Genomic DNA, 17,165 nt, shown 5'->3' with positions numbered 1-17,165 from the left:
TTCAATAAAAGTATTTCAAAAGCACATTTAGCTCGGGTCCATTGTGTTTTTTGTTCAGACTAGTGACCAACTAAGACGAATTATTCTTGTTCTTAAGCTAATTAAAAGTTAGCTTTGCGGTTTCATTAGCCATTTTCAGTACTTGTAGTTTTTGAACACTATGGTAAATAAAACTTCAACTCCTACAATGAAGTTTCCATATTTTCAACAAATCATTTTAGAATTTAATGCTGAAAGAAAAAAACATCTTAGGCGATCACATTTATTTTAAATATTCACACCAGAATTTTCAGAAATAATGCATTTATTACAATTTTATAAAAAATACAAACCAATAACAAAAAAAATCAAAGCAATAGTAATGTCAATGTTTTTGCTATTTTTTTATATTTTTAAAATAATTTTCATTCAAATATCTTTGGAGTCGAAAAGTAAAGACAGGAAGTGACGTCTAAACTAGTTCCGGTCTTACTTCCGAGTGTAGCCCTGTGCTGTCCAAAGTACATCATTTCTTTGAATTTTGTGTTTTAAAAGGCTAAATCGTCCCCATGGGGGGTAAGAACAAACAGCGAACTAAAGGAAATGTCCGGGTAAGTTCTTTAAAAACATTTACGATGAAAACTCTCCGTCGTTAGCACAAAAAACCCGCGCTGCCTTTTAACGTTAAACTCTGACAACCCACCGTGGTTTACTTTTGGCTTTCATATAAACAAATGACGTCTGCGTTTCTCCCCCATGCCCAGCCGTCTAGCAGCGGCCGGGCTGCGGAGGTTCTTAGCCGGGAGGGCGGAGTGATCCCGGGCTTCGTGGGCTTCGGCTCCACGGCCACGTCTGAGCTGAGTTATGTGCCAGCTGTTCACGGCGCGGAGGACATCGACAGTCTGGTTGATGCGGACTTCCGGATGGTCCTGAGGAAACTCTCCAAGAAAGATGTTGTCACCAGACTGAAAGTGAGTGTCAGAGAACATTGCAGGGGGAAAAAGGAAAGAGGATGAGGGCCCCCGGTGGGGGTTTTAGTCCACATGTGGCGGGTTTTCAGAGCTTTTTCTCCTTCTAGGCTGTGCAGGACTTTGGATCCATGTGTCAGGAAAGAGATGCAGAAGAAGTTAAAGGAGTTTTGCCGTTCTGGCCGAGGATCTACTGCAAGATATCAATGGTGAGCTGGTTTGATCCCTTTGTGATCATGTTTTGTTGCGTTAACAACCGTCTGGCTGACAGGATCACGATCGTCGCATCAGGGAGGCTACCCAGCAGGCCTTTGAGCAGCTGGTGCTGAAGGTTCGCCGCAGCTTGGCGCCCTTCCTGAAGAGCTTGATGGGTCACTGGATTCTGTCCCAATGCGACACCTACACCCCTGCAGCCTCTGCTGCATGCCAGGCGTTCCAGGCAGCGTTCTCGCCCTCCAAACAGCCAGAGGCTCTCGGCTTCTGCAAAGACGAGATCCTCAACGTGAGCTTTGATGGAACTTTAATCAAGGAGGAAACTCCCTGCTCGAACCTCCCAAACTTTAATTTCCTCTCGGTTTCAGGTTCTTCAGGATATTTTGTTGAACGAAACGGCCGACTCGTTGAGCGATCCACAGTACGTTCAGCGCCACCGCTGCCTGTTTGCAGGTGTCATCTATCAGAGACTCAGCCTCTGCTTCTGTCTAGAAATGTCACAGCGGAGGAGAAGGAAGCCAAGTATCTGCGCATGCTGACCAGTTCCCTGCTGGGAGTGAGAACACTTCTTTCCCTCCTGCTTCCGAGCGACAGGGCAGCCCTGGAGGGTCGACTAGCCTCTCTGCTGAGTTCTGGGAAGTTCTGGAAGTACGGCAAACACAAATCCCCCCAGGTACGGCTGTGTTATCTAAATGTTCATGAACTGATTTTAGTTTTAGTCCTCATCAAAGTGCATGGATCCTTACTTAGGTTTGATTCGTGAATTAAGATCAATGATTCACAGATCAAACCACAGTTCTTACTATTTAATGTTTGATAGTTTGCTATATATATATATATATATGTTTGTATTTTCTACAGGAAGTATGAAAGTTAAAACATTTTGTATTTAGCCCGTCTGGGGCTCTTTTCACCTTTTTTTTCTACATTACAATTTGCTCTATTTATTTATCTTTAACATTCTTTTTCTTCTTTCTGACAATGCTTCATTTCCTTTTATTAGAACAACCCCAGCTTCTTCTTTCCACTCTTTTTTCCTGGAACAGATTGCAGACATCCGAGTACTTGGATTACAGCTGAATAAAAGTGTATCTGCAGATTTGTTTGAACCGTCACACAGAAATCTAAAGGCCTCAGCTTGAGTTTCATTCAAACTATATTCGAACTGGCTCTTAAGAACACTGTGTGTCACCCCACAGGTTCGAGGCGCTTTTTTTGAGATGGTTTGTTCCCTGTGCGAGTTCACGCCCGGACTGGTCCAAGCGGAGGCGGGCCGGCTCTGCCCCGCCGTGCTCCTCAGCATCGACGACACGGATCCGGTGGTGCTTCCTCCTGTGTGGGAGGCGGTTCTTCATGTTGTCTCCACGATTCCTGTGAGCATTCCATCAAGCGGGAAAAGCATCAGAGACCTCATCTTATGGGGCCAAACGTTTGGAAAACCAAAATACAAAAAACTCCAAACTGAAGGCTGAGAAAATCTAAATGTATAAACCTAAAACAGACTTTGAAGAAGTGAAGGAGGATTAATGCAAGTTAAATATAAAAATTTTCACTTTCTAAGTTCTTTTTTTACTTTCAACTTACAGTTTCAAATCAGAAATCTTCTGTTATGACCTTTGGTCCCTTTCTGGCGTATGGGGGCGGGGCTTAGATGTCGGGCCAATCTGAACGATGAGGCGGGAAACAGTGGAAACCAGAACATTAAAACACTAACTATTCCAGTGGTTGTTGTGAACAAAGTGGCCACGGTAGACTCTTCTTCCTCCTTTTCAAGGAATTCCCTCCTACGTTCACTCCGGCCGCCACAAACTCGAGTTCAAGCGGCGACTTTCAATGAATTAATCGTCAAACAGCTGAGCTTTGACCAACCGCGGTCTCTGATTTGGTGCTAACAAATGCATGGTGTCCTTTTCAAAAGACAGAAGTAGCAACCGTTGTAAACATGATCATGAAGGAGAACTTGTACTTAATCATCATTGACTTTTTCAAAGTCAGTTTTTGGTTTCTTTTGAGTTTTATCACCAGGTTTAAAGACAGACTCTCTTGTTTGTTTTCCTCCAGGACTGTTGGACCCACGTGAACGCCCGGAAGGCCTTCTTACCGAAACTCTGGTCTGTTTTGAAAGAGGGCGGTAAGGGCATGGCCAAAGCGCTTCACCCTAACTTGATGCCGCTGCTCAGCAAGTTGCCTGGAGAGGTCACCGATCCAAGCGTGGACTTCTACAACAGCTTCTTCGCTGCCCTCACACAGGGGTAACACACAACACTGGGGACACAACAACACTGACAGGTTTCTAAAAGTGAATCCGTATTCTGTCCCGGTGTTTCCGACAGTCTGTCCAGTGAGCGCGCTCTCACCAGCCAATCAGAAAGCGCCGCGATAGTGACTTCCTTTGTAGAGTGTCTAAAGTTCTGCGTTCTGAAAGTGGCAGACGGCCATGACAGGATGAGAACCGTTCTTGTTTCACAGCAGGTGGGAGAACTTTCAAATCCTTTTTTAATTTTTTTGTAATGAACATGTGTGTGAATCCGGAGCTTTCTAAGTCTCTGTTTTCATCCGCATGCAGCTTCTGCCTTTGATAGAACGAGCTCTGAGCGAAGCCTCCCTTCAGAACGGGCCTCTGTTTTATCTGCTCACCGACATGCTGCTTTCCTGGGAAAGAAAAGCAGCTGTGAGCGGCGAAGGAGAAGCTCCCGCCGCCAGTGAGAACTTTCAGAGTCTTCTGGAGGATTTCTGGGAGGACCTGGGCCTTCTGTGTGTTCGCTACGTCGACGACGAGCAAGCAGATCCACGGCGCCTGGAGGGGTTGGCCTTCCTGCTCCAGGTCAGTTTGTCTTCACTCCCGTCAAACGTCGTCCATAGGTCTTTGTTTCTGAACCCTCGTTTTTGTCCAGGTGATGCGTTCTCCCGAAACGACGAGGACCAAACACACGCAAAAGAAAAAATCCACCCGGATCTGCTTTTCCAAGTTGGGAAAAGCAGAGACAACCGCGGAGGACGGCGTGAAGAAGCCCGCTCAGGGGACGCCGGGCATCACGAACGAGAACGCCACCGGGGCGCTGCAGGATGGTCACTTTGAAGACATCGTGTGCCAGCTGGCGCTGATCTGCCTCACTCATGTTAGCGAGAAGAACTCGGAGAAGCACCTGGTTTTCCTCTCCCGCCTGCTGAGCTCTTTCCACACGCCCAGAGTCTTCAGGGTGAGCGAAGTTCAACTTTAGTCTGTCCGGCGCCGCCGGTTGCCGACCTCTGGACTAGATGGATTCCTCTTCACTCTGTTGCACTAAGCTTCATAAGGATCAGCCAAAATGGGTTTCCTGATTGCTTCCCACCGTTTCGTTTTAGACCTTGGCTGAATCCGGTGAGCAGAAAAGCGAGGAGGAGGAGATGAAGAACAACCCGGCGGTGCGGTTTCTCCTGGAGCGGGTGGTGGTGTGGCTGTCCGAGAGTGACCGCAGTGACACCGAGCCCCTGGTGGAGATGACCTTCAGCTCCTTCCGCTGCTGCAGCCAGCAGGAGATCACCCGCATCCTCAGCCACATCACCACGGTAACACCAGTGCTTTTGGTCACTTGGTTGCTCTTCGTCGTCATGGTGAAGTTTTGAGGGCTTCTGCTGTTCTTTTCCAGATGGGTTTACCATGTGGAGTCCTCCTGCAACTTATCCAGAGAGTAAACAACGTTTCCCTTTTCACTCATTTCTCTGCGTTTCCTCTGCAGCAAGTGTCTTGACTCGGTGCACGTGTCTCCACACAGGCTTGTAAAGACTCGGAGACTCTCTCAGCTTGTCGTGATTGGCTGAAAGGTTCCGTTCTGGGGCAGCAGCTTCTGGAGCTGACCAAGGAGCTCTGCAGGGTGGGGAGCAGCTCCCGCCCTTCAGCGTCTACCACAGGCGGCCACAGCTGGACGCTCATCAGCCTGGTTCTGTCCCGAAACCATGACGACGGTGAACTCAGTCGCCAAAAGAAAAAAAAGGCTTTTGTCATCAGCAGCTGTTAGAGCTCCAACCTGTTTGAACTGCAGAGTCTGTGATCGGGGACGTCTACCTGGAGAAGATCCTGGAGAAGCTCCACGCCACTTTGTCTGAGACCAAGAGTCTGTCAGACGCGGGAAACGCCGAGCCGCTGGTGTCCTTCATCTGCGATGTGGCCTCCTCTTTCTTCTCGTCGGTGCGAGGTTGTCTGTCGCTGCTTCCTGCAGAGGAGCTGCTTCTCACCGTCTTCCAGCTCGCCGCCCAAGACCAGAGACAAACGCGTCTGACTGGTGAGTTTACCGCACGGCGTCGCCCGAACCCGTCAGTGACTCATGCCATACTTTTGAGGGAATAATCACTCATGACCCACAAAAAGTCATTGCTGTGAAAAGCCTTATTTAAAAGTATTTTCATTGACATTTATAACATTGTGACGCAGTAAAAGATCAAAATAGAACTAAAAAAGTGGCTTTACAAAAAGCAACCTTTACTTTTTACCACCAATGAGTTTTTTTCTATTTTGATCAATTAAAAGAAACAAGAGAGCAGATATAAGAAAATAAGATATAATAAGAAGAGACACGAGGAACTGAATCCTTTAGACTTTAGAGTTTATTTCTTTGTTGTGACCGGACAAAAACAGATTCACACCTCTGTTGTTGCGTGAGCGAGGAGTCTGTCTCACAACGGTCAGTATGCTTCCATCGTCTTCGTTGTGTCTCCAGTCCCCCCCCCGCCCCCCCCTGGGACCTGGGTGAGTGGTTTCTCCTGCCACCCCCCCGCCGTGTCCAGCAGTTCGTCTCGCTCTATTTGCTCTTCCAGAACGTAGCCAGCCAGGCTCCATGCCCGCTCCTTCCTTGTTTGGGTCATAAAGAATGTTTTTTAAGCAATCTTTAAAATGAAACATTGCTGTCGTCAATTGCGTAAAGTGTACAACAATGCTATCCGCGGTGTTAACGTGCGTTATTGCATGGGTGATACACTTTAATATGAAATAAAGTTTTATTTTGAAAGTACAACGTAAGTTTTTATTTTGAAAACCTGGCCCTGTTTCCTGTTTCTCCGGCTTTTTTTGCCATGACATTGACGCGTCAGCGGGCTGGAAATAAAACTCCTGCGTTGCGCTGCAGACGTTAGACGCAGACGGAGGCGATGGGAAAATTTCGATTGATTGATCATTGTTCTATTTTCACGGAGAGGCGCCGCAGACGGACCAGTGGAACTCCGCCTTAAAAGGCCAACGCTTCCTCTGAAATGACGCTTTATTGTGATGTGTGGAACATACCACTGTACCTTGCAGAAGTACCAGCTTGGTGTGGGCTCTCTAGCTGTTACCATGACAACACGTCGCACAGCGTATCAAATACTATCGTTCTGTTTTTGTGTGTGAAAATGATTTAAACATAAAAATATAACACGATTAGAGGACCAATAATTGATTAAAACATTCTTTTTCGTGAGTGACCACGGGGGATAATGCCCTTTGAGGTTTCCATTATCAGAAATGAACGCACCTTGCGGAAGCAAGCGTCCTCCGGCGTGCGTGAATTTCTGATCATGCACACTAACTGACACCTCGTCTGGCATTATCACTTACATAGTAGATAATAATCATGGATTAAAAATCTTCAATAAAAATATATTCAAAAAGGTTATGGCGCCCATTCTTTTTGTGAAAGACTCTGTGGTGGAAAAGCTGGAGGGAGTGTGTGTGGCGGGGGTGCGGTCGCTGGTGCAGGACTGTGACCTGGAGCTGGACGAAGGCGGTTTCCTGCACAGCGCTGCTGTTTGGGTGAAGACTCATCTGCTCACTGCCTCTCTGGATGTTAAAAGGTATCTCCTTTTCATCCCTATTTTCGTTTTTAGGAGAACAAATGTGTGTGTTTTTTTTTTTCTCCCCTGCAAATTGTGGAGGTTTTTTTGTTTTGTTTCTTTTTTTGCAGCTTGCAGGTCCTTGCTGCAGCGGTCCAGACTTTAATCGAGACGGTCGGTTCTGTTAGCTCCCAAGCTCTTCCCATTCTCAGCAACTTCTTAAACCTTCTGATGCCCAACCAGACGGAATGGACGCGACTCCGGCAGGCCCTCCCTCCCCAGGTGAGGAGATGGTTTGGTCCTTCACAGACACAGAGGAGGCGTCATCCGTGGGTTTGATCCCGGAAATCCTGTTTTTGTTTTTTATAGTGGATCGCCTCGGCTGTGCTTTCCAGCCACTACAGAGGAGTTTTGGACAAACCCACACGGGACATGTGGACGTTTCGGGAGTTTCATTATCTGCCATCGCACCTCTGCGTCTGCGCACTCTTAGGGAGGGTGGCTCAGACGGCGGCGGCTGTGTCTGCCGACCACAAGGAGGCGGAGTCTTCTCTGCCTCTGCAGCACCTGACATCTGCAGGTACTCGACGGATGTTTTTATTTTTCTGTGTCTGGTCCAGATATTTTTGAATCCACACTTTAACCTTGAAACAGCGGCTTAAACTCGGCTTAAAGGCTGAAATACAAAATAAAAGTTTATCAAAGATACAGTAGAAAAAGGGAAAAGAAATCCTTAAGCTCAACTTTTGCTCAGTTTGTGTGGGTCTTTCAAATTTCATCCTCAGTTGAAGGAGTTTGTATTTTTGTCATAAACCGTTTATTTTTGGAGCCCAGAGACATGAAAGAAAAGAGAAAAAAATTAAAGTTCAAAAAAATGAACTACAAAAAGTGAAGAAGGAAAAAAATAAAGTAAAAAGAAAATCTTAAAAAATAAAACCAAGTAAAAAAGATATAAAAGGTAAAAAACAAACAAACTAAAAGATCAAAAAATAAAAAAATCATCGTTAAAAAAAAACACTTAAAAAAGGCAAACTAAAAAAAATCTAAGTTCTTTATTCTTCCGTTACAAGCAAATGGAGGATGTGAAACTGGCAATGTTGGGCCCAAAGCCCTGTATCTCACCTTGCTGAAACCTTCAAAATAAAAGCTGGAACTGTAGGAAAAATGACTCCATGTTGTTCGTCTTCAGTTTCAGAGCTGCTGTACGCGCTGCAGTGGTGCAGAGAGTTCAAGTTCAGCCCCACCCTAGTGTCGTCCTTTCACACACTCCTGACAGAATGGGGACTGTCAGACGGACGCCACAGCGGACTTCCTGTTCAACCGTTGCTGGAAAGACTTTATTCAAAGTAAGATGTGCCTGCCTATCTTTGACCGAGCGGAGATGTGCCGATAAAATCATTTTCTGACGTCGTCTTGTTTCTCAAAGGTCTCTGCAGGACGGAGGTCTTTGGTCTCTGACTCTCCACAACTTCCTGTCCACCAACGGCCAAGAGGGAAGTTGCGTTGCGGCTCTCAGGAGGTTGTATGGCAGTGCCGACAGGTCAGCGGTTTTTAGCAGCGGCGGCGGTCTGATGTCAGAAAAAAAAACAGGCGTTTCCTAAAAAGTGAAACTTTGCCCTCCGAACAGTCTGTTCCCAGTCTCCCAAAGCACACTGAGCACGCTCCAAGTGATCGTCACGGCGATGACCGACGAGCACAGAGAGACCCTCATCACGCTGGCCACCGCGGGGTTGATCAACTGGCAAGAGAACGACGGTGAGACGCCACCGCCAAACAATCACAGGGGAGGGGACACAGGCAGACGGACACATCTGGACTTGTGTTACAGATGTGCACGGGTGTCTGGCGGTGCTGCTCTGCTGCCTACATGCAGACGCGGCGGTGGAGGAGGACATCGTGAAGGCGGTGCTGGCCACAGTGATGGAGTGGAGGAGCAGCAGAGAGGACTGGTTTCTGCTCAGCTGGTAATGTGGATGTTTTAGGCCCCGCCCCACACGCCCCGCCCAACACGCCCCGCCCTGGTGTCTTATAGTGCAGATATTGAACAAGTGATCACAAAATGCACTTTATGGATGAAAAAAACAGTTTTAAACTTGAAGGAACACAAAGAAAAACTTCAAAGATCATTTTAATAATTAAAAAAATGTATATATTTTAAATTTAAAGAATTACTGAATTCTAGAATAAAAACAACTATAAACCTCAAACTGTTAGTATATGGAAATAGAAATGTTGATTTGTAAAGCTACGGACAGACCGGGACATGTGACACGTGTTCAAGAACACGCTAGACGTTTGCAGCTAGCAGGTGTGTTTATAACATTGGAGTGTGTGTGTGGACAGGCCCCGCCCTTTTTGTACTACATTTGAACCTTACCATAATGATTAACAACCAGTAAACCTGTCTGCTCTATGCTGCTTCATGGTCTTACCCCCCTTCCCCTCCTATTATCACCCCCTACCCCCCCTCTCTCTATCGTCCCTCTCTCTTCTTCCCCTCTTTCCTTTTCCGTCCGGTCCAACACCAAAGATTTTCAGACATGATTGAAATTAATAAAGTTTGGCCTCAATTACAAAAGGGGTTTATTCAGACATACCTTTGGTTTGTCTGAAGATTATTAACCCCTCTTGTTAAAGTAAAATATGTCCAACACAAGAGGCCCTCAGCTGTCATCTGTTTGCCTAGCTGTTGGACAGGACAAGTTAGAAAAAAAAATAAAAAAGAACACGCTAGACGTGCATTCTTCTATGGTGTTCATATTGGACAAGCAGGGAGGGGCTACACATGAAATTGCAATTATTAATTTAGTTGATTCGTTTTTTCTCCTCTGTGATCCATTTTTCAAACGGTTGTCACCTCTTAAAGGAGGCGCCATCCTTATGTCACTACCAAATCGGACTCCCTGATTGGTCAAAGTTTCACGTGTAGCGTGCGTCCAATGGCTGCAGGTGTTTATGTAGAGCCCAATAACGGTCGTAGAAACTAGCGTAGCTATGCATGCGTAGCTTTAAAGTTTAGTTTCTCTCACTCTTTGCTTTCAATCTTCATTTCAAACTTTCCGTTTTGGAAGTTGAGCCTGGTTTGGCGTGGGGGTGGGGCTTTGAGCCCATTCAAATGGGGACACGAGCGACAACAAGTGACAGAGGCTACGGCGGCGTCATTTACGCTCCAAAACGGCCTCTGCTGTTGGCGCCGCCTGGGTCGTCACACTTGGGAGAATTATCACAACTGTACGCCACATTAGAGGCAGGCCACGCCCACAACATCCATTCTGACCATAGATCCATGTACGTCTTTGGTTTTCCCGCCCGAGCTTGCATCTGGCTCCAAACTGTAAAGCTGAATAGTTCCACTATTGCTCGCCATTTTATTTGTCTCGCTTGGAAGTAAGCTAGTAAGCTCTGTAAACAGAGAGCTCTCAGCAACAGAGAGGGAAAGAGGGTCCCGCCCACAACTCGGAGGTGAATTTCTGATGAAACTTTTTTCTAAAAAACCACCCAGCTTTTCTGATTTCGGCTAAACTATCGGCTGTGAGCTCAAAAGCTTCCTGTCGTGTTTTTCTCCTCAGTGATCTGGCGGACACAGCCTGCGAAAGCGTGAACCTGACCGTGGAAACCATGCGCTTACTGTCCTGGGTGCTTGGTCACCACCCAACAGTTCTGGGTGGCAGCCAGTGGGACTTTGTGCTGTGCTCGCTGTTAGCCTGGCTGGAGGTAACGTCTCACATCCTGAAGGGACCTGGCGTGGTGGGCGTCTCCCACGTCTGATTTTGTCGTTCCCAGACGTGCAGCGAGAGCGTCGGCAGCCTGTGGAACCCCTGGGTGCAGCTGTTTGTGAGCGAGACCGCCGCCCTCGTCGTGCAGCTCAGCCAGTTCTTCGCCTGCGCCCCGTCAGACGTGCTGCAGAGCTTACCGCCTGACGTTTCCGCCGAGTGGGCAGATTTCTTCGTGGAGGGAATCTACAGCCTGCTGTTGCCTCTCGCCGTCAAGATCACCGGTTGGTGCCTTCAGCTTTGAAGCTCTCTGGATGGGTGACTCCAGCAGCAGCACTCTGACCGCTTTCCTGTTCGTCCAGAGGCCTTCCCTGAACCGGACGATCCGGCGTTCCCGACGGCCGCCCTGCAGTCTGTGGGATCGGCTCTGACGTACACCCCGCTGCAGCAGCTGCTGAAAAGCTCGCTGCCGCCTCGATTCATCGCCGACCAAAAGACGAACCTGCCCGAGAGTCTGCAGACGCTCCTCAACACTCTGTGCCCCCTGCTGCTGTTCAAGGCCCGACCTCTGCAGGTCACCGTGCACCACCTGCTGGACAAGTAAGGCTCCTGCAGCGCTGCGTTTGACCAAAAACAAACAGAGAAGTTACTCGGGAGTCGCACTTTTGGGAGAGAAATGCGATGTTTCTGAACCAATCCGCCAAGCCTTGTGTCATGCTGCGTTCACACCGAACGCCTATAACGCTTCAAATCCACGTACCCCGCCCCTTTTTCGGTAAATAATAACAAAAAAAAACTGTTTGTTTTAAAAAAATTGCACCCCTGGTCAAACTATGAAAAAAGACAAAACACGATAGTTTAGGGATACTTGTCACAGGATTATCCGACACCTTACATCATCAGTTCGGATGGAAACACTGAATGATTATTGAAACAGAACAGGATGACGCTGTCGCTTTGGCGTTGATGATGACCAGAACGCTTTCTAAACAATCGTTCCTGTCGGTCGTCGCTGCAGGGTGATGCCTCAGCTGCCCGAGTGTGACGGAGACGGAGACGCCACCAAGTCTGACGACGACGACGGAGATGAGCCGTGCCTGTGAGTGAGCGACAACGCGGCCCCATCTGTCCAGGTTTGCGTCCTCTCACTGCCGCCCTCGCCGCAGGTCCCCTCCGGCGTCCCTCATGGCCGTCCTGTCCACCTGCGAGGAGCTGTGTGACAACATCCTGGCGGGGGTCCAGGTGGGGGAGTTCGCCGTGGTGCAGCCGCTCAGTGTGGAGTACTCCTGCATCCTGGGGTACCTGCTGGCGTGGAAGCTGCTTCTGACGTTCTTTAAGGCCTCCCCCTCCCATGTGAGTGACTGTTCTGCTACGTTCACGTCGCCCGCGGCGACAGGCGTTTTGGTGACCACTTTCCATGAAAAGTCTATGGAAATGCTCACTCCGGGCTTCTGTGTTTAAAACTCTGGGTTCATGCGTGGCAAGTATCTACGACCGTTTTTAGGCTCAACGTCCAAAATGTGTCACAATTGAACGACGTTAAAAGTTTTCCCGGTTAAACTTTGACAAACAACCACTTCTAACTTCTAATGAAGAGTCTGTGAACCCGCCCGCGGAAAAGTGTCTTTCAGGCTTCTTGACCGCTGCAGATCTACTTATGTCGCTGATCACGTGACTTGGATGATGCCCTTTTTATTTCACGGAAATACCAACTGTTTGAAAATTGATCATGGAGGAAATATTAATAATTGTGGTTTCTGTCCGACTGGAATTCTATGACAGCAAGTCTTTTATATGGGAATAGAGCTGTGAAAGAAAAATCCTTCACCAGATTTACACCGCTTTAACATTTCCCACCGAGCTTCTTCCAACTGTAGGTGTGAACACCACGGGCTAAACGAACGGCGCTCTCATTTGAACCCTGCTCTCGTTTGAACGCCGCTTTTGTTTATTGGCGCTCTCGTTTGAACGCCGCTCTTGTTTGTCTCCAGTTGCGCGCCCATTACGCTCAGTACCTCAAACGAAGCGGCTCCCTGAAAAAGCTCCTCCTTCATCTCTTCAAACTGATGCCGGAGAACCCGGTGTACCCGGGTCAAGGGTCGGAGACGAAGGACGCCAAAACCTTTTTCACCGAAAGCATGACGCTTCAAGTTGACCGTAAGCTAAACCTGCACGCCGTTTTCCTGCAAACCCTCCCTTTCCTCAAAAGCTGAACCGCCTCTGTCCTTCCCCTCCGACTACAGAAAGGGAAGGTTTTGAGTGGGAGCTCCCCCACCTGGCGTGCGGCGTGTACTACAGCACGGTGCAGGACCTGCCCGCCATGGTGCGGCTGTGGTGGAACAGCCAGGAGAAGAAAGTGAGCACCGCCGTGGAGAGGTTCACCATCAAATACGTCAGTCCGGTGCTCTCAGCCCAGGAGATCTCCTCGGTCCAGAGCAGCACGCAGATCTTCGACAGCATGACTGTAAGTTTCCAGCACCGAGGACCACAAACATCAGGACCTGTGTTACATTAGAGCGAAAGCCTCAAATGTCATTTCCCGGTGATCCCGGATTGAGTTTTCCATCCTGGATTCAGCTGGTGACGTTTTTTGCACCGATCCCGTTTCTCTCAGGTGAAAGCTCGCCAAGCAGCCCGAGAAGTCATCGCCACCTATTCGGTTGACGACATCTTCATCGAGTTGGTGATCCAGCTGCCGCAGAACTACCCTCTGGGCTCCATCGCCGTGGACAGCGGGCGGCGTGTGGGCGTGGCCGTGCAGCAGTGGAGGAACTGGATGCTGCAGCTCAGCACCTACCTGACGCATCAGGTACGAAAAGCACTTCTGGGTTTTTTTCTCCAAATAATGTGAAAACTGTTTGAAAAAGACATTTGACAGTCTGACATTTTCATACATTTTCAGTTTGACCCGTACAAACTTGATCTCATTTGCTGTTGGATCTTTTTCAAGTTTTATTAAAAGAAAAAAAGAAGAAATGCACTTTTTTTTTTTTCAACCACTGTAGCAACTCTCACTTTTCCCCATTTTTTTTTCCAAATTCAAACACTGATTCAGAACACACTAAACAAAATTTCTACATCAGACGCACTGCTAGATGTTCATCTAAAAGAAACTTCCTAAATCTGAGGCTCTGGACACAAAGTCACATGTGGGAGGAGCTTTGCTAGCCTCATTGCTACATAGTGGAAGACTCCGATGTTGTTGAGAGATCAAGGCTCTGTCTGAATTCCCACCCTGACCCCTAACTATTAAAAAATTATATAGTGCAGGACTATGTAGTGCCCTGGATTTTAAAAGCAATTCAATCACCATGCTCACTACTTTTTATTTTTTCCAAACGGCAAAAATGACGTCATCGATTTCACGAAGTGGAATCTCATTGATATGAGCGTTTTGCGACAATCATTAATAACGTCCACTGAGCTCTGATGATGAAAAAGCTGATGTTTTATTAAAAAAAACATTTAAAGACAATTTTTTTGGCAAAAGGTGTTCAGACGCAATGCATTGTGGTCTATATCTGCTGGTGAGCATCGATGCACACTGGTTTTGCGCAGGGACATTCTTTGGACGACCGTAACTCTTCAACCGTTGTACGCAGTTGACATAAATCTAGCAGATTCTAAAGCAGGAAAATGTGGCTTAAAAAGCCGCTTTTTTTCCACGCCAGAATCAGCGGATTCGTGTTGACCGCGGCAGGTCAAAGGGCGTGTTTTATTTAGGTGTCGACGGCAACATCTATGGGAATGAAAGGGTTGAATCCAGCTTCTCTAGTCAACGCCTTTAAAAATGAACGAATGAAAAGCAGTCGATCCTATAGATACTAAAGTTTAAATGTAGGGAGAAGACACTCACAGTAACTAAAGAAACCAAACTTTTGTTTTTGTGTGTGAAGTATAAAAGTGGTAACAATTTTGTTGCATAGGCACACGTGAATGATAGAAAGAATGAAAATGGTGTTTTTATCAGGTTTTTGCAGCATTTTTCTCATAGATCATGTAAATGGTGCTCCGATTGCATTTCTGAGTATCTCTTTATTCAAATTGTTGTAAACATCAGGAGCAGACGGAAAAAAAAATGCAGTTTGAGAAAAAAGTGGTAGATGGTAATAGTAGGTTAAAGGTGGGAGGGGCTGTAAGCTAGTGAGACAGAGAGCTCTCGGTCAGTTGAGTGTAAAAACGGCATAATCATAATGAAAAGACCACTGGGATTGCTTTGAAAGATGATGGACCTTTTGCTTTCTTTCGTTCTGTTTTTTCTGTACAGAACGGCAGCATCATGGAGGGCCTGGCTCTGTGGAAGAACAACGTGGACAAGCGCTTCGAGGGAATAGAGGACTGCATGATCTGCTTCTCCGTCATCCACGGCTCCAACTACTCCCTGCCTAAGAAGGCCTGCCGCACCTGCAAGAAGAAATTCCACTCTGCGTGTTTGGTGAGGGTCACCGCCGCGTCGCCTCCATCACAACAATTCACTAAACTCCTTCTGACCTCCTGAATGTCTTCTCTGTCCACAGTACAAGTGGTTCACGTCCAGCAACAAGTCCACCTGTCCGCTCTGCAGAGAAACCTTCTTTTAGGCCCTGAATGAAAGCTGCTGATCCTGCAGAACACAGCTCTTCTATCCGCTCTCACTCCAGTGGATTTGAATATACTTGTGCTTCGTGTTGCAAAGACCATCAGTGACCTCCTGCTGACCCCATTCAGTCTCTGTAAGCCGGGCTGGTAAATGTTTCGGGTGCCAAAGCAAATATTTCCTAATATTTAGGAGTTTAAAAGGAGTTTTTTTCCCCCTGCATAAATCATGCTACAATGTAAGAAAAGATTAAAAAAAGGTGAAAAGTTGGACACGTCTGAAATGGTTTTTGTTGTCAGCCGCCGCATGAACCGTTGAGTTGATTTACTCCGCCTTCCCCTGCAGGTGGAGCCGTCTAACCTGCGCTTGTTTCCAAGAAAAGACTGTAATTAGCCCGAGCCCGCGACTTCTGCTCCGATCTCCCAGGCTCATTTATCCTGAGGTCCACCTCCTCTTCATGATGAATAATTTATCTGCTAACGGAGACTCGCTCTCATCACACTCGCTCCTATGGAATTAATTATGACAGATTAAGCCTGATTAGTTAATTAATCCCCTTCATTTGGGCCGCCGCCTGCTGGATTCTTCTTTTTTTCTTTTAGATTTATTTTGTAATTCGTCGCCACGGTCGGAATTTATCAATGCGTACAGGCGGCGTCTCTCATCATCTTGCCCTTGACCTTTTAATGGTCATTGATCTGTTTGTCTGACATCAATGTTTGCGTGGAAACTCTCCCCCCTCCCTCCTCATGGGTTTGGACAGAAACACTCGCACCAACAGCCTCCAGTCTTATTGCTCATTATCTGCTTGATTAAGCAGCAGAGCAAATGTTATGCACTGCTGTACAGTCCTGCGTCGGAGCGCCGTCTGTACACAACACATGCAGCGCCTCACCAGGAGATGGCAGTATAAGCACAAAAGCCACCTGACTCATCTTGTTCATATTTTATCATATTACATTTGTTTTGACCATTATAACACTTTTTTTTTTTACAGAAAAACTATTTGCTTTTAATGCATCTTTTAGTAGTTTTAAATAAATTAGTTGTAATTTCTTGTTTTGAAGTGACTAATACACTTTCGTATTATTTATAAAACACTTAGTTTTTAGTTCTTTTTTGTCCTATCCAACAGATGAGAGCTGAAGGCCTCTCGTGTTGGACATATTTTACTGTTACCACATGGGGTTATGATACATGATGTGTTATATATGTGAAGATGCGACAGATGAACAACATCACCAAAAAACATAGGTGGTCCTGCAGGAAAAACATGGAAATAGTGCAAGGTTTAATGCTACCATTGACTTTGTTACAAGATGAGCATAAACATTCACTGTTCTGAGAGTAAACTCACTTGGATCTACCTAAAATATTTTCTAGAAGTTCTCCTTACTTAGCTCACAGTAATAATTTACTGTAAGCTAATAAAGGAGAAGCTCTGTTTGTGCAATTGTAACCCACCAGTGATCCGACATCTTGGCCTTTACAATATGGCGTCCAACTGCGTAGCAAGAAGCTAACGTAGCGACTGTAGCCTATTTAACTCAGTTCATGTGACTATCTAGCTATCTTAGCTTAGTTAACTTGGCTATCTGTCTTAACTAACTTAGCTATTTATCTTCGTTTATTCCAGCTCTGTTTGTGTAATTGTAAACCAGTGAGCCGGCATCACAACGTATCTACTATGGCTTCCAACTTGGCGTGAGTACCAGGCTAGCGTAGAGTGGCCTAAAAAAACAAACTATATAACTATCTATTATAGCTAGCTAGCTATAGTAAGTATTTTAGCTATCTATTCAGCTATCTTAGCTGAGCTATCTGAGCTATCTATCTTCTTATTGTATATTCATTTGATAATTGGAACTTATGTACAGAAACTGTTACAAGAAGCCTTTTATTTTTAAAAAAATACAAAAACTGAGGATTCTT

At 46.5% G+C, this 17,165-nt stretch overlaps 1 protein-coding gene across 1 annotated transcript; it reads left to right on the top strand.

The window, feature by feature from the left end:
• The first annotated feature begins 431 nt into the window (after window positions 1-431).
• On the top strand, window positions 432-15,503 carry ltn1 (listerin E3 ubiquitin protein ligase 1). The gene is made up of 32 exons (XM_011483357.4): window positions 432-590; window positions 744-950; window positions 1,058-1,156; window positions 1,219-1,449; window positions 1,529-1,581; window positions 1,653-1,833; window positions 2,360-2,533; window positions 3,222-3,412; window positions 3,494-3,632; window positions 3,727-3,984; window positions 4,055-4,360; window positions 4,506-4,709; window positions 4,790-4,831; window positions 4,916-5,105; window positions 5,183-5,422; window positions 6,812-6,965; window positions 7,076-7,226; window positions 7,314-7,524; window positions 8,134-8,290; window positions 8,371-8,484; window positions 8,572-8,699; window positions 8,773-8,908; window positions 10,514-10,658; window positions 10,728-10,941; window positions 11,020-11,257; window positions 11,676-11,756; window positions 11,824-12,010; window positions 12,649-12,814; window positions 12,901-13,121; window positions 13,272-13,466; window positions 14,925-15,092; window positions 15,175-15,503. Exons 1-32 carry the CDS (start codon window positions 549-551, stop codon window positions 15,235-15,237), a joined length of 5,286 nt encoding a protein of 1,761 aa, XP_011481659.1. The 5' UTR covers window positions 432-548; the 3' UTR covers window positions 15,238-15,503.
• Window positions 15,504-17,165: the final 1,662 nt, after the last annotated feature.

Source organism: Oryzias latipes, chromosome 14, assembly GCF_053564925.1.
Source record: "Oryzias latipes strain Hd-rR chromosome 14, Olatipes_Hd-rR_3.1".
NCBI lineage: Eukaryota > Metazoa > Chordata > Actinopteri > Beloniformes > Adrianichthyidae > Oryzias > Oryzias latipes.
This window is presented reverse-complemented; position numbering and strand designations above follow the sequence as displayed.

Excerpts from the sequence above, each read along its gene's own strand:
- ltn1 (XM_011483357.4), top strand. The coding sequence starts at position 549 with ATGGGGGGTAAGAACAAACAGCGAACTAAAGGAAATGTCCGG. Across the intron at positions 8,700-8,772 it reads CAACTGGCAAGAGAACGACG|ATGTGCACGGGTGTCTGGCG; the intron begins GTGAGACGCCAC and ends CTTGTGTTACAG. Across the intron at positions 8,909-10,513 it reads GACTGGTTTCTGCTCAGCTG|TGATCTGGCGGACACAGCCT; the intron begins GTAATGTGGATG and ends TTTTCTCCTCAG.